General features: G+C 42.0%; 1 protein-coding gene across 1 annotated transcript in view; it reads right to left on the reverse strand.

Moving 5' to 3' along the window:
- Positions 1–18234, reverse strand: part of Col4a4 (collagen type IV alpha 4 chain) — a 101317-nt gene that overhangs the window by 8296 nt on the left and 74787 nt on the right. The window contains exons 37-43 of the mRNA XM_090354940.1: positions 13660–13731; positions 12414–12542; positions 12206–12319; positions 10797–10952; positions 10249–10356; positions 9200–9208; positions 7160–7285 (exon numbers count right to left, since the gene is read on the reverse strand). Of these exons, the coding sequence (XP_090211066.1) occupies positions 7160–7285; positions 9200–9208; positions 10249–10356; positions 10797–10952; positions 12206–12319; positions 12414–12542; positions 13660–13731 (714 nt within the window). The remainder of the gene's footprint in view (positions 1–7159; positions 7286–9199; positions 9209–10248; positions 10357–10796; positions 10953–12205; positions 12320–12413; positions 12543–13659; positions 13732–18234) is intronic.

Raw genomic sequence — 18234 nt, forward strand, 5'->3', positions numbered from 1 at the left:
CATCTTTCTCCTACGTTCGTATTAAAGTCTGTTCAATTCTCTGTGATTTAGGGTCACCACAATGGGGAACAGATCCCTTAAAGATTCAATTCCAGTAAAATAAGGCTGATAGGGTGGAGTGTAATGGAACCTGACTTTATAAGATGAGGAAGTGGCTGGGAGCTTGGCCTGTTTATTGGTAGAGTGCTTGCCTAGCATGCATGAAGCCCTGGGTTTAAGACCTCAGTACCACATACACAGAAAAAACTAGAAGTGGTGATGTGGCTAAAGTGTTAGAGCGCTAGCCTTGAGAAAAGCCCAAGAACAGTGTTCAGGCCCTGATTTCAAACCCCAGGACTGGCAAAAAAAAAAAAAGACAATGAACTGACATACAAGAAAACAGTAGGGACAGGATTGTCACAGAGAGACACCTCAGGAGCAACCCACCTTGCAAACATTTAGCTTTTGGACTTCTACTTCAAGATCTGTGGAGTGGGTGGTGGACACTTATTGTTGTGTAGCACCCCCCCACATTAAGTCAAAGAGGGATTTACTCCAGCAGCATTCCTAGACTCCTGCTTCCAAGCCAATGGAGCAAAGGTAACAAAGCTGAGGACGCCCAAGAACCCTGGGAGTTCTCTTGTCCTGTTAGAGGTACTACTTGGACCTGTACCTGCACCCAAGGTCCAAGCAATACAGGAAGTGTGCAAAAGCACCGTTTGGTATCAGAATAACGATGAGGGAAGGTTAAGAAAGCTTGATCTGGGATGACAAGATAGCAGAAATTAAGATTTCCTGGGAGGTTTCCTTTTCTGTACTGGTGTGAGAAGTCCTTTCCTGTGCCTCTACAGCCCAGGCCAGGCTCCAGCCCAGCATTTACACGTGATTCATAAACTGACTTGCCTAGGGCTTCTTGGAACTTTCCCACAGAACTTTCCCTCTCACTCAAGCCACATCTGCCCCCAAACTTTTCCACTATGTCCTCATGTGACTCTGCTGCTATGGGTTTGAGGGATCACAGTTTAAGAACCACTGCTCTAGAATAAAGTTAAATTTTAAAGCTCTGTCTGGGAGCAAACTTGATAGTATACTTTGAAAGTTCTGTGTTTCTGCAATTTTTCTTTCTGTTGTTTTTCTATTTCTGCCTATTTTGAGTTGTATACTTTGAAAATTCCATATTTCTGCAAATTCATTTTTCTTCCTTTTTGTTGTTTCTTATTTATTTCTAGTTCTGTCTATGGAGAGGGGAGAGCTGGTGGTCCTGGGGTTTGAACTCAGCATGTGAACACTGGCCCTGAGCTGTTTTGCTTGCAGTTAGCCCTCTACTACTTGATCCATAACTCCACATCTGGATCTTTGGTAGTTAATTGGAAATAAGTCTCATGGGCTTTTCCACCTGGGCTGGCTTTGAACCACGATCCTCAGATCTCAGACTTCTGAGTAGCTAGAATTACAGGCACATGCTACTGGTACTCAGCTCTGCTTATTCTTGAAAACAGTTCTTTTATGTACGGAACTTATCTTAAACAATACCATTAATACTAATGGTTCTTTCAGGCTATTCTAAGAGTTTATTGTAACAGTCAAGCAGACTTGTTTTCATGCAGATGAGGAAAGTGAATCTAAGAGAGAATCTCGTGTTCTACACTGTGTACTCTAGTTTCAGAACCACCCCACCCCCCACCCTTGCATTGCACTTCTCCATTCGAAGCAAGGATGCTTTCTGGGAAAAGCATTCATTATCCGGGAAGATACTCATTACCAGCTGCTCATCATGGAGACAAAGTGGAAATAACTTCCTTAAACCAAAGCGGCATCATCACCAGGAAACCTGACACAAGTGAGGCATCTCAGAGCCTTCTCCATACTGAACAAGCCAGGAAGTCCAACAATCTGTGTTATCCTAAGTTTTCCAGAGAAACCAGATGTTCCATAAATCTTGCAAACCCAGGCTTTCATTCCCCCCCCCCATGATTCTCTCTTCCACTTCTAGTTAATTCAGCTGTTACAAATTCTCACATTACCCTTTACTCACACATGGGTGCTGGCTGCTTAGTCCCTTTACTTCTAGACAGTCTGTTCTTCCAGGGGAGAAACCTGACTGGATTAATTTCTTTCTTTCATACTGCTGGCACCAAAGCAATCAATAAATAATTCATGAATGTGGTGGTTAAATAAATCATGGTACAATCGAATCCTGCAACATTCTGTAGCCACTGCAGATAATGTTGTAGGAAAATATGTAATGACATAGAAGTAATGGCATGTTCAGAGGAGCGTGTGGAGTGTGAGCTCTTTTTAAAAACATGTGCACAATGAAGAAGAGATTGATAGACAGCCAGCTGGGCCCTCAAAAACAATAGGTTTAATTTCTTTTTCTCTTGTGTAATACAATTGTTTTTTCTTTACAAGACCATTGCGCCATAGAAAACTCCACCATTACCCATCCCTAACACACATCTCCCTACACAAAGTTCCCAGTGGCATGTGCTTCTCTCCATCATAGGACATTGGTCAATGTCTGGAGCCACCTTATGGCTCTTTGGGAAACTGGCTTCAGTGCTGGCATCTAGTGGGGCGGGACCATTCAATATCTACAATGCATAGATGGGACTTCCAGGTAGCAGATTATTTGGCCCCATATGTGAGGAGTACTAGTTGAGAGGGCCTGTGGTGCCGTAGAAGTGCCACTCGAGGGCTGTGACTCAGGACAGGATCCCCCAAGCTGCTATGGTCACGGGAGCGGTCACTGTCAGTGAGTCCTCCATCCACATATGAACCACACTCAAAAATCATGTATCACCTACCGTGCTTGGAGTTGCAACAACAAAGCTGAGTCTCCAAAGCCTGATAGACTCCCCCACCCCCACACACTATCTGGATCGTCACAGAAAATGGCTTTTGGCCCTTGGCCTAAGCTGTTGTCCAAATCAAAAAAGCAACCAAATGTCCCTGTGACACACGTGTGACACTAAAGATTTTATGGAGAAGACACAGAAACAGAGAGAGAAGGTTACCAACCTTGGATTTTCCATTCTGATGGAAGAACTACCAAGGAAGTGACCTTGACCTGGGAGGGAACACACCCACAAAGCCTAGAAGGATGCCTGGAAAGGTCCAGGGTGCCTTTAGAAACTAACACCATGGAAGCTGATGGGAGTGTTGGAACAACATAGAGTTTGAGTCACATAAAAGGGCCAGGAATCCTGAACAAACAGGTAGCAATTTAAGAGCCTGGACTGTTGAGATCAGGGAATGAAGTAAATTTCTCCCTTCCCTCTACTCTCTGACTAGCCTTGCTTCCTATAACCATCTCAAATGCAAGGTTCTTGCTGCTTGGAAGATTTGTTCTAAGATGGCCAGTCTAGGGCTGTTATTTCTGTCCCCAGATGGTCTCTGCCTTCTACTCTGGGGCTGGTGGAGCTGCACTCATGTTGTGGGGGTTAGCATGGTCTCACTTCACCTTAGGGCCTCCTGGGGTAGAAACACATTCATGCCTAGTGCCCTGAGGTGCTGTAGGAGGAAAGGTGCTCCCATCTAGGAGAGCACAGCTTTCCTTTCTACTTAACAGGGCAACGATCTCCTCTCCCTGACAGCATCAAGAAAAATGTCTTGAAATAATATTGTGTTTTGTCGGTCCTCTCTGACAAGAGTAGTCCAAAATGCAGCCACCATGTTCCTCTAAACAGGTCTTCTAAGGACTGAAGAGTGGTTGTCAGGCAAGAATGGCTCAACACAAAATGGAGACTGCCTTTGTGTTTACTTTAAGAGATGGAAGACTTGGGGCGCCTCCCTGGAAGAAAAGTTGCAGTTCTAAGAGATGTGTGACTGTAAAGCACTAGGTTTCCTGGAGTAGAGGACTCTGAGTAGACACCATTTATCCTCAGTGTGGTGTTAGCCTCCTGTGCTTGGAAGAACAGAGCCGGAAGTTTAGTGCATTCTATGTCAGCAACATCTCCAGCACGTAATGATGAAATCACAAGAAAAAAAGGAGAAAAAGAATAATGTTATTTTAAGCAGAGGTGTTTTCTTCTAGGGGCAGCTATGTTTTACAACTCATCCAACTCTAAGTGTGGTGTATATATCCCCCTCAATTCTGGAGGAATCCTCCTCAGCACAGGAAGGGCACTAAGCACCCGACTCTGAAGATGAGACTAGTTAGTCAGCTTGGGCTCTTTTAGACCTGTCACTCTTGAGTAGCCAGGTAGCCAGCAGGAACAGCTGGGAGAAGGGAATGAGGAAAACGTTGAGAATGTTAAGGGGTCTTTTGTAAACAGGAGTCAGAGGTAATATCAGAGAAAAGGGACCCCCCACAAAAGCAATAATGAAGCAGGTGTACTGTGGGACAAAAGCAACTTGAGGAAGCTAGCCAGGGAATGATGGAAGCTGTTCTGGAGAGAGGTTAATGGCTCACTGAGAGAACTGAGCAGATTCTTGTCTTGTTCAACAATGGTCACATTCTGTGGCAGAGAGATGATCTCAGGATGTCAACACTGTCATCAGACTGGGTCATCATCACCTTTAAGAAGGCGAAGGAAACCAGAGAAGGTTCCCTGTGGATGAGCCCTTACAACTGACATCTAGGAGGAATTAGCACCAGCTATCACAACTGAGCCATGTGGCAAGAAGATGTCCTTTCAGAAACTCACAATCTACAGAGAGATAGAGATAGAGATAGAGAGAATTTCACATAACCTTTATCACTATGAAATTGAAGATTACAGAATCCACCCTTAGTATATTTTCTTTCCAATTATTTTCTTTAGCTGTTTCCTAAAGCCACTATGATGCACAAACCCACCCCCCACCAGGATCTGTCTTGAGGTTGGGGTACAATAGTGGGTTTCTGCCTTTGCTGCCTTCTCTGGTCATCTGTAGCACGCAGGCTTCTTCCTTCTATTGGTCTGGCATATGAGACCCAAGCACAAGAACCCTTTCAAGTTCTTCCAGGTGACTTGAACCTGTAGTTAGGATGGCGTCTCTGGTGTGGGAGTTAACACATCTTCTAAGGAACACATCCATAGGAAATAGCTAGGGTTTCTCAAATTGAAATGTATAGACAGATGTCCCAGGGATCTTGTTGAAATGCAGATTTGGTTCACAAGGTCTGGAAATGGAGCACTGATCCTTTGGACCTCATTTGGAGAAGCAAGGATAGAGCTGATTCCTCAATACTATATTAATAGACCAATCTATCCATGTCCTGATGTCTTACTGTTGGACCACCAAAGCTTTCCTTAAGACTCTGCACAAATGCCAGCTCTTGCTGGGTCTTCACCATCTTGTCAAGGTCTGCTTTTTTTTTTGTTTTGTTTTAACCAATTTCTGACTCAATCTCCTAATATCCTTGGCCTGTAACACCCTTAAGACTTGAATTATAATTGACCATTGAGTTACTTCCATCCTCCTAGCTATTTCTGCTACGTCACTGAGGAAAACACATCGGACTCTTCTTTGTATTGCTCACAATAGTAGAGTAGAGGAAAAGGGGAAGCATTTACAAAACAGTCTGCAGAACCTTGTGACAGGCCACAACTTCTACTTAAGAGATTTTTTTTTTTGAAGAGTTGAGAGGCAGTCCTGGAGATATAGACAAAGTATATATGTAAAATCAGATCTATGCAACCTATATATGCAAAGTATGGCATGTATTTAAAATAAGGTTTATTGATCAATTACTGACTGATGAAAGACTTCTCCCACGCAATGAGAACCAAAGAAAGAACAGGTAAGCACGCACAGGACACTGAAGGAGGTCACAGCCACCCAATTAACCTTGTAGCAAACAGATGCAAGCAGAAAACACCATCAACCAACACTCATCTCGACTTGAGAAAGGCTCTAGGGATGAAGAAGATGTCCCTTCGGGCTCAGTTGAAGGGACATCTCTTGGGTGGTCAGCTTCTTGAGTCTGAGACCACTAGGAAAAAATAGGTGACACAAGTTTCTTCTTTTAATCCCTTGGCCTTAAAATAATAAGAACCGCTATCACAGCCAGACAGTGGGAGAAATTAGAGGGAGGCTCTGTGCCTCCTCTTCTGATAATTTGCCCACATACATTTCTAGACTCATGGGAACTTCCAACTGGTCTGAAGAGCCCAGTGCCTTCCAGATGTCTAGTCACAGACTCCAAAATTGGTAAGGGATAGCCAAAAATAAAGCAAATCCTTCCTAACAGAAGAGTGTGGTTTGTATATAAGTAAGGATCCCGACACCCTGACAATCTTGCTACCACGAGCAATATCCATCTCAATTAAGGAAATATGCAATAGCAAAATTTAGAGCAGTATGCCTTCTCCCTATCCTTCCTCTGTGCGTTCACTTTGTCTCTTCCCAAAGGATGATTCCCAGGGAATCAAATTCAATTGTTTTTCATTCAAAGCCAAAGAAAAGGGTATCTCCCCTGATGTGCTAAGAGATTTCAAAAACCCAGAGCAAGAAGTTGACCAAGTATAAAAGATTTGAGCAGAGTTCATCACAAAAATAGAAGAGCTGTGTGGATCTAATGATTAACCCTTTGGATCTAAGAATAAAAATAGGTTAAAAGAAAAAGAAGGGCATTTTCAGTTACTTAGGCTCCAATTTTAAAAAGTAACATAATAACAGACAAATATTACACTTGGACATGATTAATTAAACATGCATCTACTATAAGCATCTGCACACTGAGAACAAAGAAGAATATTCTCAGAGGTTCACAATGGCTTAATAGGTATGTGCATATGACCATATAAAATGATATGAAATGAACTCAAAGAAATGGAAAAGCAGGGTTTTTAATTGTACTGTTTGCAGTGATTTTTTTTCTTTTTTCTCCTTTGGCTTATTCCCTGTTATCACTGTTGTTCATTCCCGTATGCTTTGTCTTATATATGTTTATATGATTTGAGGAAGGGTGAGAGAATCCCAGAAATGATGGGAAAAAGGGTAAGCTAGTTCAACAGTAATATTCACTAGACATTATATTGGAATAAACTTTACAATCGGGGGGTGGGGTGTCCAGAAGGAAAAGTAGGAGGAAAATGAAGGAAGGGTTAACACTGTTCAGAAAGAAATAGACTCATCTTATGTAACTGTACATAAAATGTACTGGACATCACCTTTACAATAATGTGTTTTAAAAATCTAGATTTTTAGTTCAGCAATATGATACAAATAATTAACAGAATAAGGTTCATACCTGGTCCTGGGGGGCCTCTCTGGCCAGGGAGTCCCACAGTCCCTTCTGGTCCTCTTGGGCCTGGAACCCCCGGGAGTCCTGGAATTCGGGGACAGGCATCCACATCTGCAGGTGGTCCAGGCTCACCTGAAATTAGAATCACCCTTTGTTCCTATGCTCAAGAGCCAGCTCTTCCTGCAGTCTCCAGTTAAACACGGACTTCCCACATATACTGAAATGTTGAGAGAGAGAGAGAGAGAGGGACAGAGGGACAGAGACAGAGGCAGAGAGAGCACATGCACATGCTCACACATTCCACAAAGACAGGAACTTGCCTTGCTCCCTGCAGAGACGCATTGAAATCCTGTTGAGGGCATTTGCCCATGAAAGGGTACAATGAATGGATTACTACAGGAAGAGGAAGTGTGATGGTGACCGTTCATTGAGGCCACAAAAACATCATGACTTTCATGGGATTTCCAAGCTTTAGGCCCATTTTTTTTTTTTACTGGGGTGCCAGCCACACATGACATTTCATAGGACATGTCCCTAAAAGCCAGTTAACTGTGCTCCTAATTCATATTACCTCAGTAAGGTGAGTTTCTCTAGTCTGTTACTCAAGCAAAATTGCACAATTGCAGCTGAATGCCGGTTACTCGTGACTGTAAGCCTAGCTACGCAGGTGGCAAAGTTCTGAAGAGCATAGTTTGAAGTCAGCCAGGGTAATTGAGACTCTTATTTTCAACTAATCAGCAAAAAGCCAGAAGTGGAGTTGCGACTTAAGTGGCAGAGCTCCAGCCTTGAGCAAAGTGTCATGCAATATCACAATACCCTGAGTTCAAGCCTCAGTACCAGCATACACAAAAACAATCTAATTTCAGAATTACTGGAAGCTCTGACCCAAAGACTTTCAGAAAGAGGCTTAGGAATGTGTCTTGCTTTCTCTGAAGCAACTGGGCCTTCCAAGGGAACTGGCTGGGCAGTGGGGAGGGGGAGAGGGAGTCTTTTGGCTAGACTTTAGATTTTGAATGTTTCAAATTGTTTCTTCATACAGCCACACAGAGAGGACTGAAATAAAAACTCATTAATAAATATACTAATTGCATGCTAGTCCTGGGACTTGAACTCAGAGCCTTCAGCTCAGGCTAGCACTTTGCCTAGTACTCTGCTATTTTAACCCCAGCTCCATTTCTGTCCTTTTGGTGGTTTATTTGCGATAAAAATCTTATGAATGATCCTGCCTGGTCTGGCTTTGAACTGTGATCCTCAGATCTCAGCTTCCTAAGTAGGCAGGATTACAGGTGTGAGCACGTCCAGTGCCTGGCTTGTTTTTTTTGTCTAACAAACAAAACCTAAAAGAAGAGGGGTGCAGTTTGTCTCCAAAGGACCCTGAAAATGCCAGGAACAAAATAATATGTTGCTTTTACATGGTGACATGTTAAGTGAGCATTTGCTTTTTAGTGCATCAAGAAATTCCTTCCTTGAAAACGGACAGAACAAGATGATTGGGAGGGGGTGGGGATAGGGAAAGGGAGACAAAAACATGAGAAGGGTATCAAGGTTTGAGAAGTAATGTACCCATTACCTGACAAATGTAACTATAACCCCTCTATACATTATCCCAACAAAAAAAATACAATAAGAAAAGAAAGGTATACAGAAAGATATGCTTAGGAAAGGCTTGTAACAATTGGGTGGTAAAGGACCATCTTTAATAATGTCGGTTATTAGGGGTATTCAGTGTGTTTATACTATAGAGTTCATAAAAGGAACTTAAATTAGCATGTGCTGTAACAATCACGAGAACACTCAGACTTTGAGCTCAAATTCAAATTGTAGAAGCTAAGTGTCTACCCTGCTGTGAGGGGATTAGGACACAAATAAGAGGTTACTATGTGAGTAAAAAGGAAAAGCAAGCCTTAAAACCTACTATAACACTGCACCCTTTCTAAAAAGATAACACTGGAGAGTGATTCATGAAAACCATGTTTCCACTGCAAAGGCTGAAGAGAAGAGAAAGCAGCTAGAATGTATAATTATGCACTTCACAGCAAGGCTTACCTCTGGAGCCTGGGGAAATTCAAAGCCGAAAAATTGAGGCCGTGCCACGATTTTCACATGGAGGAGAGATATGTTAAAATGTTTAAATTAGAACGGAAACGAAATGGATTTATTGAGAACCTAAGCAAGCATTTGAGACAGCATCAATGACACGCAGAATGACAGCACCCTATTTACATCAAAAGTCTACAGCAACACAACAGATAAGGGGAGAGGTCTCTTTGTACTAAAGAAGATTTCCTGTCTAGCAAAAGTTGATGTGATCTCTCCTGAGAAATATAAAATTCTAGCTGATCTCTTATGGTAAATACACCTAGGAATGCCTAGGAATTATGTCTATTTAAAGGCTTCTGAAAATTCTGCATTAATTTGTCAAGTTCTATAGGTAATGTACTAGAAAGAAATATTTTAAAAATCTAAGTGCCGAGCCCTTTGTTCTGTTGTGATATGAGATGATCCCTCATAAAGCAAAGAACTTTATATGTTCTCTGAATATAAGAGATTATAAAGTATTCTAAGTTGTTGCTATATTGCCATGCTATCTATTTAGGATCTTAAAAGATCCTAAACATAAAACATTTACACTATCTATTTACGCTCCCTCCTAGTCTCCCCAATTCTTTCTTAGTTGATGTTGGCTTGTTGTTGTTGATAGCTAGTATGTTATCCTGGACAGCTAGTATGTTATGCCTTCAATTCTAGAGTTTTGCTGGTTAACTGGAGAAAAGAATCTCTCAGATTTGTTTGCCTGGGCTAGCTTCTGACCAAAAATCTGACTGAGATCCTCAGATCTCACTCCATTGAGTTGATAAAATTATATGGTTGAGCCACTAGTACATAGCAATTTTTTTATTTGTTCTGAAAACACACAGTAGTGTACCAAATAGGAGACTTCACAGCACTTAAAGAGTTTATAGCCGATAGGGTTTCACTCACAAGAGTTTAACAATTTCAAAATAATCGTAACTTTCGAATGGTGACCCTCCTAGCTGTTTAGATAACATGACACATGAGGATTGCGTAGAAATGGCTATTTATTAAATGTTTACCTGGAGGACCGATGGGCCCTGTTCTGCCTGGTGGTCCAGGTAAACCCTTCTCTCCAGGTAGTCCAGGAAAGCCGGGGGGTCCTGGAGGCCCTGGAAATCCCATTGGTCCTAAAAGAAACAAAAATGAGGGCACAGAATGAAATGAACTGAAGACAGCAATGGGGTCTGATTTACCACGAAGACCCAAGAAGAGAGAGCAGAGTCAGCACTAGAGTGGAGGGCTGTCTGACTCTGTAAGGCTGAGACAAGCAACCATTGTCTGAAGGAAACCCAAGGATGGATGCGAAGGGTCCCCACATCCACGCACATCCACGATCAAGATGAAAGCACACAGGGATAAACCAAGGCTCCCTGTCCTGAACTTTCCAACTGTGCTTAAACTTGAAGACTCTTTGTGGAAGTCAGGGAATTCTGGAAATAGTAGTCACTGCTCCCCACAACCCCAAAGGACATAACAGGTCATCACCATCGGAGGACAGAACGGCAAGGCCATGGAGGGTAAGATAAGCAGTGTCTTCACATAATAGGGAAGATACTTATAGTCATACCTTTCTGGCCATCTTTTCCATCACATCCTGGAATACCCTGACATCCGGGGGGACCTGAGGGACCCGGGGGGCCAGGCGGGCCTGGTAAACCATAGTCACCAGGCTCCCCTTTTAGGCGATCCATACTCCCAGGGGGGCCCGGAGGCCCAGGTTCTCCTGATAAGGTAAAAGGAGTAGATTGGCTCTGAGAGCTTCTTGAAAGATGTAGTCATTTGAAAGGCAAGGAAGGTAAAGGATTAGAAGAATAAGAATGTCAATCATTTCACAGTGAAATACGGAGTACATTCTCTAGAGCCCTGGCTTAGAAATGGTAGTGATAATGAGTTAGTCACCATCAGAAATAATGAACCCACCCAAGACTTCGTTGCCCTTAGCTTCTGCTTTGTGTGTGTGGTATCATGTCACTGCTTTACTAGGACAGATGGATGGATAATGGAAAGATGGATAGATGGAAGGTGGATGGATAAATGGAAGGAAGGAAGGGCGAATGAATGACTAGTGGATAGATTGATTAAAAATCAGCTATATATACTTTTTATTGTTATGTATAGAGGGGTTACAGTTATATTCACCAGGTAGTAGGTACATTACTTCTCACACATTGGTACCCCTTCCATGTTTTTGTCCCCATTTTCCTCCCCCCACTCCTCGTAATCATCTTGTTTTCCCCTTCCCTTTATAAATCAATTATATATTTTTGAAAAACTATGGCAGATATGAACATTCATTCAAATATATTACTCTATTGGAAAGCAAGTATCTACATACAGGAAGAAACTGGTCACAATTATTTTCTCACTAGGCATCAATACTTCTCAGCAGATTTTTATGGCTTTGATTCATTTTGTTCTGTACCGGACAATCCTACTCTTATTATAAAGATCCTAGGAGGATAAGTTTGTGTCTCTGCAGAAGAATTCCAGAAGCTCGTGAGAACTTCTGGACAATCAATCTGTGGAACTGAGCTGACTCCTGAAAAATTAGCTAGCTTATAATAGCTCCCCAAATCATGCCCTGCAGCACTCTTCCTTGTGAAGCGGTGAAGAGGAATAACAAGCTATCTGCCTTTAAGGGCCTCTGTGTCCAACAAGCCTGGGTTCTGCCACCTAACGGTCACCTCGGAAGCTTGCCCAAGTAGCTCCAAGTTGGTGACAGGGATATTTGCTCTGCAATCTGATTATGTCTGGGCAGAGGTGGTAGGACAGAGTTGACATATTAGAATGAGGGGCTACTTTGGATCCTGGGGTATGTTTGTGAGTGCCACCACTACCCACATTCCACTCAATCTGTCACATTGATGGGGTTTCATGGGCATTTCTGTCCTGCCATTGTCCGGTCCTAAATCTCATTGAGCTGGCAGCATCTAGCAAAGGGAACACTGCCATTCTTAGCCATCATATTGCCCATACCTCTTGGGCCATCTGGGCCAGGAGGCCCCCGGTCTCCAGGTGAACCTCGTGCAGGTATGTCACCCTCTGGAGCTCTTCCTGGAGCACCTACAGGACCAGGTGGTCCCTGTCGCCCTGTGGACAGCCATGTTCACACGTGAGCCACATTACACCGACCAAGATTGGAACTGATTATTGGGAGAGGAGACAAAGCATTGCTGCTGCTTACCTGGGGGTCCTGGGAGACCTTTTTCTCCAAAAAGACCGGGAGGAGAAATTCCTGGGCTCCCAGGGTCTCCTTTCTCCCCTTTCAGCCCAGGGAATCCCATTGGGCCAGGGGGACCCAATTCATTCAAACCTTCATGAGGAAAGAGCAGCAATATCACATTAGATTCCTATCTGTCAGTTCATGGTGCCTGAGAAATTCCTGCTTCCCCAAAGGGGTATGACAGAAAAGTGGCTGGGTCCGTGTAGAACACACGCTTGCCGTGTCATTGCTGAGCTGTCATTGCTCCCCTACCACCCATCACAAGGTTAACGCGGGCTAGGTTTCCTCTATGATTACTTCTCAGAGAAAAGAAAAATTTAGGGGACAACATCAACCCTCCAATTCTGTCAATAGGTCAAACAAAAATAAATGAGTTACAACAATAAGGAATTGTGAGTCCATTTCTTTGAAATTTACATGGAAATGGCAGTATAAAAAGAGCTACCATGTTTTGGAGTTTCCTTTTAAGGGGATAAATGTCATTGGTTTCTTAGAAGTAGATACTTAATCAGATATTTAATCAAAAAGAGCTATGAAGTGAAACCAAACGGATTGAACTCCAAATTCTATAAAGATTTCATCCCTCACCAATAACAGATTCACAGCTAGCCACACTATTCTGTTTTTTTTTTTTACCACTCCAGTTTACATGTTGGTTCCTCCTGCTGCCTTGTCTAGTTATTATTTTGCTGAAAAAGCAATATCACAAATGCATAACCACTGGAATAAGTTAGAACCCCAAATGTTGAACCTGCATTATCAAAAATAACAACAAATGGTTCTGATAAATTTTCTTGGCACTGACAGTTAAGGCATGTGAATGGCTATAATCACATCCATGTGGTTATACAAGACATTGCTACACAAAACAAAACAATGTTGGTTTTATTTTATACCTGGATTATTTGTTATTCATAATATTTAAAAATTCAGCTCCATTTAGGAAATGGTTCTGAGTGTTTTCAGTGTAGAGACTATCTCAAAACCAACTGTGAGCCAATCATTTCTTCTTACCTAGTCTTTTTTTTTTAACATCCTTTATATATGTGATTAGCAGTGCTAGAGATAATTGCAGTGACTCTAGACAAAGCTGGTTGTTTTTTCAGTTTCTCTCTCAAATCTTGTGCATTCAAGAAATAAAGTGCATTACTCTATTTCAGGGTCCACTGAAATAAAGTTGATTCCTTTATGAGTGGTTTTATCTTACCTGAAACACCTCTGCTTCCTTTTTCACCCTTCAAACCATGTAAGCCATTCAGACCAGGAGACCCAGGGGGACCTGAAACACACCACAGGCCTGTGTCACAAAGATCTGAGAAGCTACCAAAGACTTACTTCTACTCTGGCCGCAGATCCAAATCAGCTCAGGAGAGGACACACACAAAGGCAATGGTGGACAGATCCCTCACCCATCATTACAAGGCACAAATCAGCCAGATGCTTACTTAGCCCAAGGACTGGATGGAGGTTTTCTGCCATCATATGATAATGGGTGGCTTTTTTTCCCCTATATTTTTATTGTAATTAATAGAAGGGTTACATGATATTTGCCAGATAGATGGTGCATTAATTCCCATGCATTGATACCCTTTCACATGTCTTGGCCCCCATTTCCCTCCCCCCCACCCTCACCCCTCATCTTGTTTTCCCCCGTTCCCTATCCAATTTCAAATAACCAAATACAAATATATCCAATATATCAGGTAACGAAGTGAGATACTGTAACAATATGAGATAACCAAGGGACAGCAAAAGACATGAGAGATAACATAGTATCTTAAGAACAACAATCATTCATTATATGGCTTATGTTTCTATATCCTAGAGATCTTTTCATTTAGCGTCCTACTATATGGCCTTTTGTATCAAGGTTTTGCTCTATTGTAAATCTCTGCTAGGAGAGCCCAAGGTTTCTACTGATTATGACAAATGAGGGAAACCATTGAGCCTAAGTTCCTTTGAGTCTGGCTTACTTCACTTAATATGATCTTTTCTAAGTCTTTCCATTTCCTAACAAATAGGGCGATGTCATTCTTTCTGACAGGAGCATAGAATTCCATTGTGTACAAATACCACATCTTGTTGATCCACTCATCAACTGAGGGACATCTAGGTTGGTTCCTTATCTTTGCTATGGTAAATAGTGCTGCAATGAACATTGTTGTGCTGGTGGATTTAGTATGTCCTTGTTTCTGGATGATTGGGCAAATGCCAAGTAGTGGAATTGCTAGGTCATAGGGGAGCTCTATGTTTAGTGTTTTGAGGAACTGCCATACTGCTTTCCATAGTGATTGAACAAGTTTGCACTCCCACCAACAGTGTAGTAGTGATCCCTCCTGGCCACATCCCCTCCAGCATCTGTTGTTATTAGTTTTCTTGATCCTGGCCATTCTAACTGGAGTGAGGTGGAATCTTAGAGTTGTTTTGATTTGCATTTCTTTTATGACCAGAGATGTTGAGCATTTCTTCATGTGTCTATAGGCCATTTTTATTTCTTCTTCAGAGAAGACTCTCTTTAAGTCTTTGGCCCATCTTTTAATGGGATGGTTGTTGCTTTGGAGATTAGTTTTGGAGTGATTCAATTTTTTGAGCTGTTGATATATTTTAGATATGAGGCCTTTGTTGTATGGTTGGTGAAGATCTCCCACTGTGTAGGCTTCCTAATTAGTTTACTAGCTATGTCCTTTGCCATACAAAAGCTCTGCAGTTTAATGCAGTCCCACTTATCCAACCTTTCTCTGATTTGTTGTGATTCTTGGTCCTTATTAAGAAAGTTTCAACCTGTGCCAAGGAGGCCTAGTGTATCTCCTATTCCTTCTTGTAAAGCTTTCAGAGTGTTGGCTTTTACTTCCAGGCCTTTGATCTATTTGGAGTTAATTCTAGTACAGAGTGACAGAGAAGGAAATGGATGGCTTTTTATAAGGATCTCATAATCAGATACAATCTAGAATTGCTTCATCTTGGTTCAGGAAGTGACCTTTGATTTGATGATAATAAAATCATTTGAGTTGAGGAAAGAGTTCAAATAGGAGGAAATTTGTATCTCCTTCTAGCCGGGTAGGTCTTTTCTGACTTCTTTTGGCTGTTGTCATGTCAATGCAGTAGACAGTGAGACAGCTGTAACTTTCTAGGGACTGCCTGTCCTCCAAGATTGTATTTTAAACACCCTGCTACTCAGGGAAAAATAGGCTGCAAGGTCACATTCATTCACAGGTATTTCCCAACAACCACTTTCAGGGCCATTCTGATATCTTTTAAGAACAACTGAATTGATTTTGTGTTGCTCACTGAATTCTAGCTCCAGACTCTTGAGAATCAAGTTGCCAGTGAACACTTCCAGTTGAAATGTTTCCTTATGGCTTTCCATGATTGGACATTGTCTTGTAATGAACTTTTTCAAATGAGAGTTTCCTAACTGGCAAGCATCAAGTCGGAGGAAGATGGAAAGAGGGAAGGGAATGGAAAGAAGGAGGGAGGAGGCAACAGAAAACAAATATGTCAGCCCCCTCCTCATACCAGCCAAGTGGTATTCCACCAATCTTCCCCATCAAGGGATTCAGGAACGCAAACTCCTCTCCATACCTCTCTGGCCAAGTCTGGTGGCCCATCCTATTTCATTTCTGGATGTTGCAACAGGAGGTGATCTTCCTCACTCAAAACTGAGGGTTCTTTGATATGGAGCTAGCCATTCACTCCACTCAGCTTGATATTTTTAACATCTGAGACAATAACATTCAGCTTATTTGACGAATCTTACAGCAAGTGGCTCTCAGTATACCAAAGATACCTACACAGGTAACTTACACCTGTGCTGTGTTGCACAAAAAGCCATCCTCAGGCAGCTGTTTCCCTTCCTCGAGGTAAATCAGAGCACAAGACCAGATCCTGTTGGTCTTCTAGCCAATGCTTCTTGTGTGTTTGCTGATACACAGTAGGTGTTCAATGAGTGGTTACTTCTTTAGGAAGTGAATGAGAAAGGATAGATGAGGAAGAAAAAGGATTGGACAGGTAAAGAGACATCTATGTTTTCAAAAGAGTAGATTATAATTTCTGTTTGCATGCCACGACTTTTTTCTTATTTGTTTGGTTTTATATGCTGGTCCTAAGCTTTGAATTCAGGACCTGGGCACTGTTCTTGAGCTTATCTTTTTCCCCCTTTAAAACTAGCATACCTCCACTTGAGCCACAGCTCCATTTCCAGCTTTTTGGCAGTTCATGGAAGAAAAGACTCATGAATTTTCTTACCTGGACTGGCTTCCAGTACAATCCTTAGATTTCAGCCTCCTAAGGAGTGAGGAAGCTAGATATGGGCCACTGTTACCAGCCACACATTTACAAATGCACATATATCTAGAGGACAAATACAATTAAGAGGATTTGGAGGACTCTATATAAATTACCCAAGTGCTAAGTATTCTCTAGGCCCTCTGTACATCTAGAAGCTGATAGGGTGGTAGGTTCCATCTTACTTATCATTCACATTTTAAAGAGACAATTGTTAACTTCTTTTTAAAATTGTAACTTTAGGTCAAGTCAAAAGAGCCCTAGTCTCTTGTATTTGGGGAAAAAATGAAAATAAATCCTTATTTTTTCTAAATCTCTTATTTCCTAACCACTTTTTTTTTTTTTAACAGTTCTGGCTCTGCTTATTTTCCAGTCTTCTTTTCCTATTTTATGAGCCAATCTTTCAAGTGTGTACCAAAAGAACACATGGGCTTTCTTCATCTGCCAAATCTGGATATTTATTGCAGTCTATCTGAAATGATAATAAATTTTTTTTTTTGGAGACCAGTTTGCTCTTTCTCTGTGTTTTGATCTCCAATGAGCGCTAACAAGATGGATGGCTTGGGGACTTGGCTAGGAGAGGAATGTCCTAGCCTCTGCCGGCTCACCCATTGTCATGTCAACACAGCGGGATCCTGGGCTGTCGGGGCCAGCCCCTTGTCATTGTTGAACTGGCCGACCCTTAGCTGACCCAATGTTATCTTCCTAAATGGAATGCTGTTACCTCTGGGAGGGTTTTCAGGGTAATTTTTCCCTTTTACTGAAAGCTTTTATCAATCCCATCTCTAAATCAGAAAGTTGTTCATGCATAAAATATATACAGTGCAGATGAGAGGCAATTAGGCTAACAAAGCACATTCTTGGGTAATGAGGACTCTTTAGTCACCTCTCTGATCGGCCTCTGGGTTCACAGCCACCGAGTGTGCAGGCTGTTTGTGCTGCACTTGCAGGGCGCTTCCTCTAGGCAATGAATGTCCTCTCTACCGCAGGACAGTTGAGCTTCCCTCTGGGGCACCAGTCCACTTTTTGTGACTAGATTCCAATTCTCGGGTGGTACTTTTGCTTAATCGAAAACCTGAAATGTTACCCTATGCCCCAAGAAATGTATATAACTTTACACTTGAATGGGGTCACCAACACAGCCCTATTCACTAGGGATTTCGCTGTGTTTTAACACTAGAAATTCTCTGTCCTAAGACAGACTTTCAGATTTCAGCAAACTCAGCCAATCACCCCAACTTTAAGGCAGATAGAAAAGATAGACCTTCATAACTATAGGTAATGTTTGAAGAAAAAAAAACCTGAAAAACCATCAAAAATGACTCTTAAATATGATCTTTTTTTAAAGTGCAGCAAAGACACAAATGCTTGCTTATGACCTGAGAAGTGGTTTCCTAAAGCCTTTAGATGCATCTTGCGATATGGAGCTAATAAGACAATAGGAAGCAAGAGAGAAATAACCTTTGACATGTCAGAAGAATGACATCATGTTTGGGAT

Source organism: Megascapheus bottae, chromosome 21 (genome assembly GCF_031878675.1).
Source record: "Megascapheus bottae isolate mThoBot1 chromosome 21, mThoBot2.hap1, whole genome shotgun sequence".
NCBI lineage: Eukaryota > Metazoa > Chordata > Mammalia > Rodentia > Geomyidae > Megascapheus > Megascapheus bottae.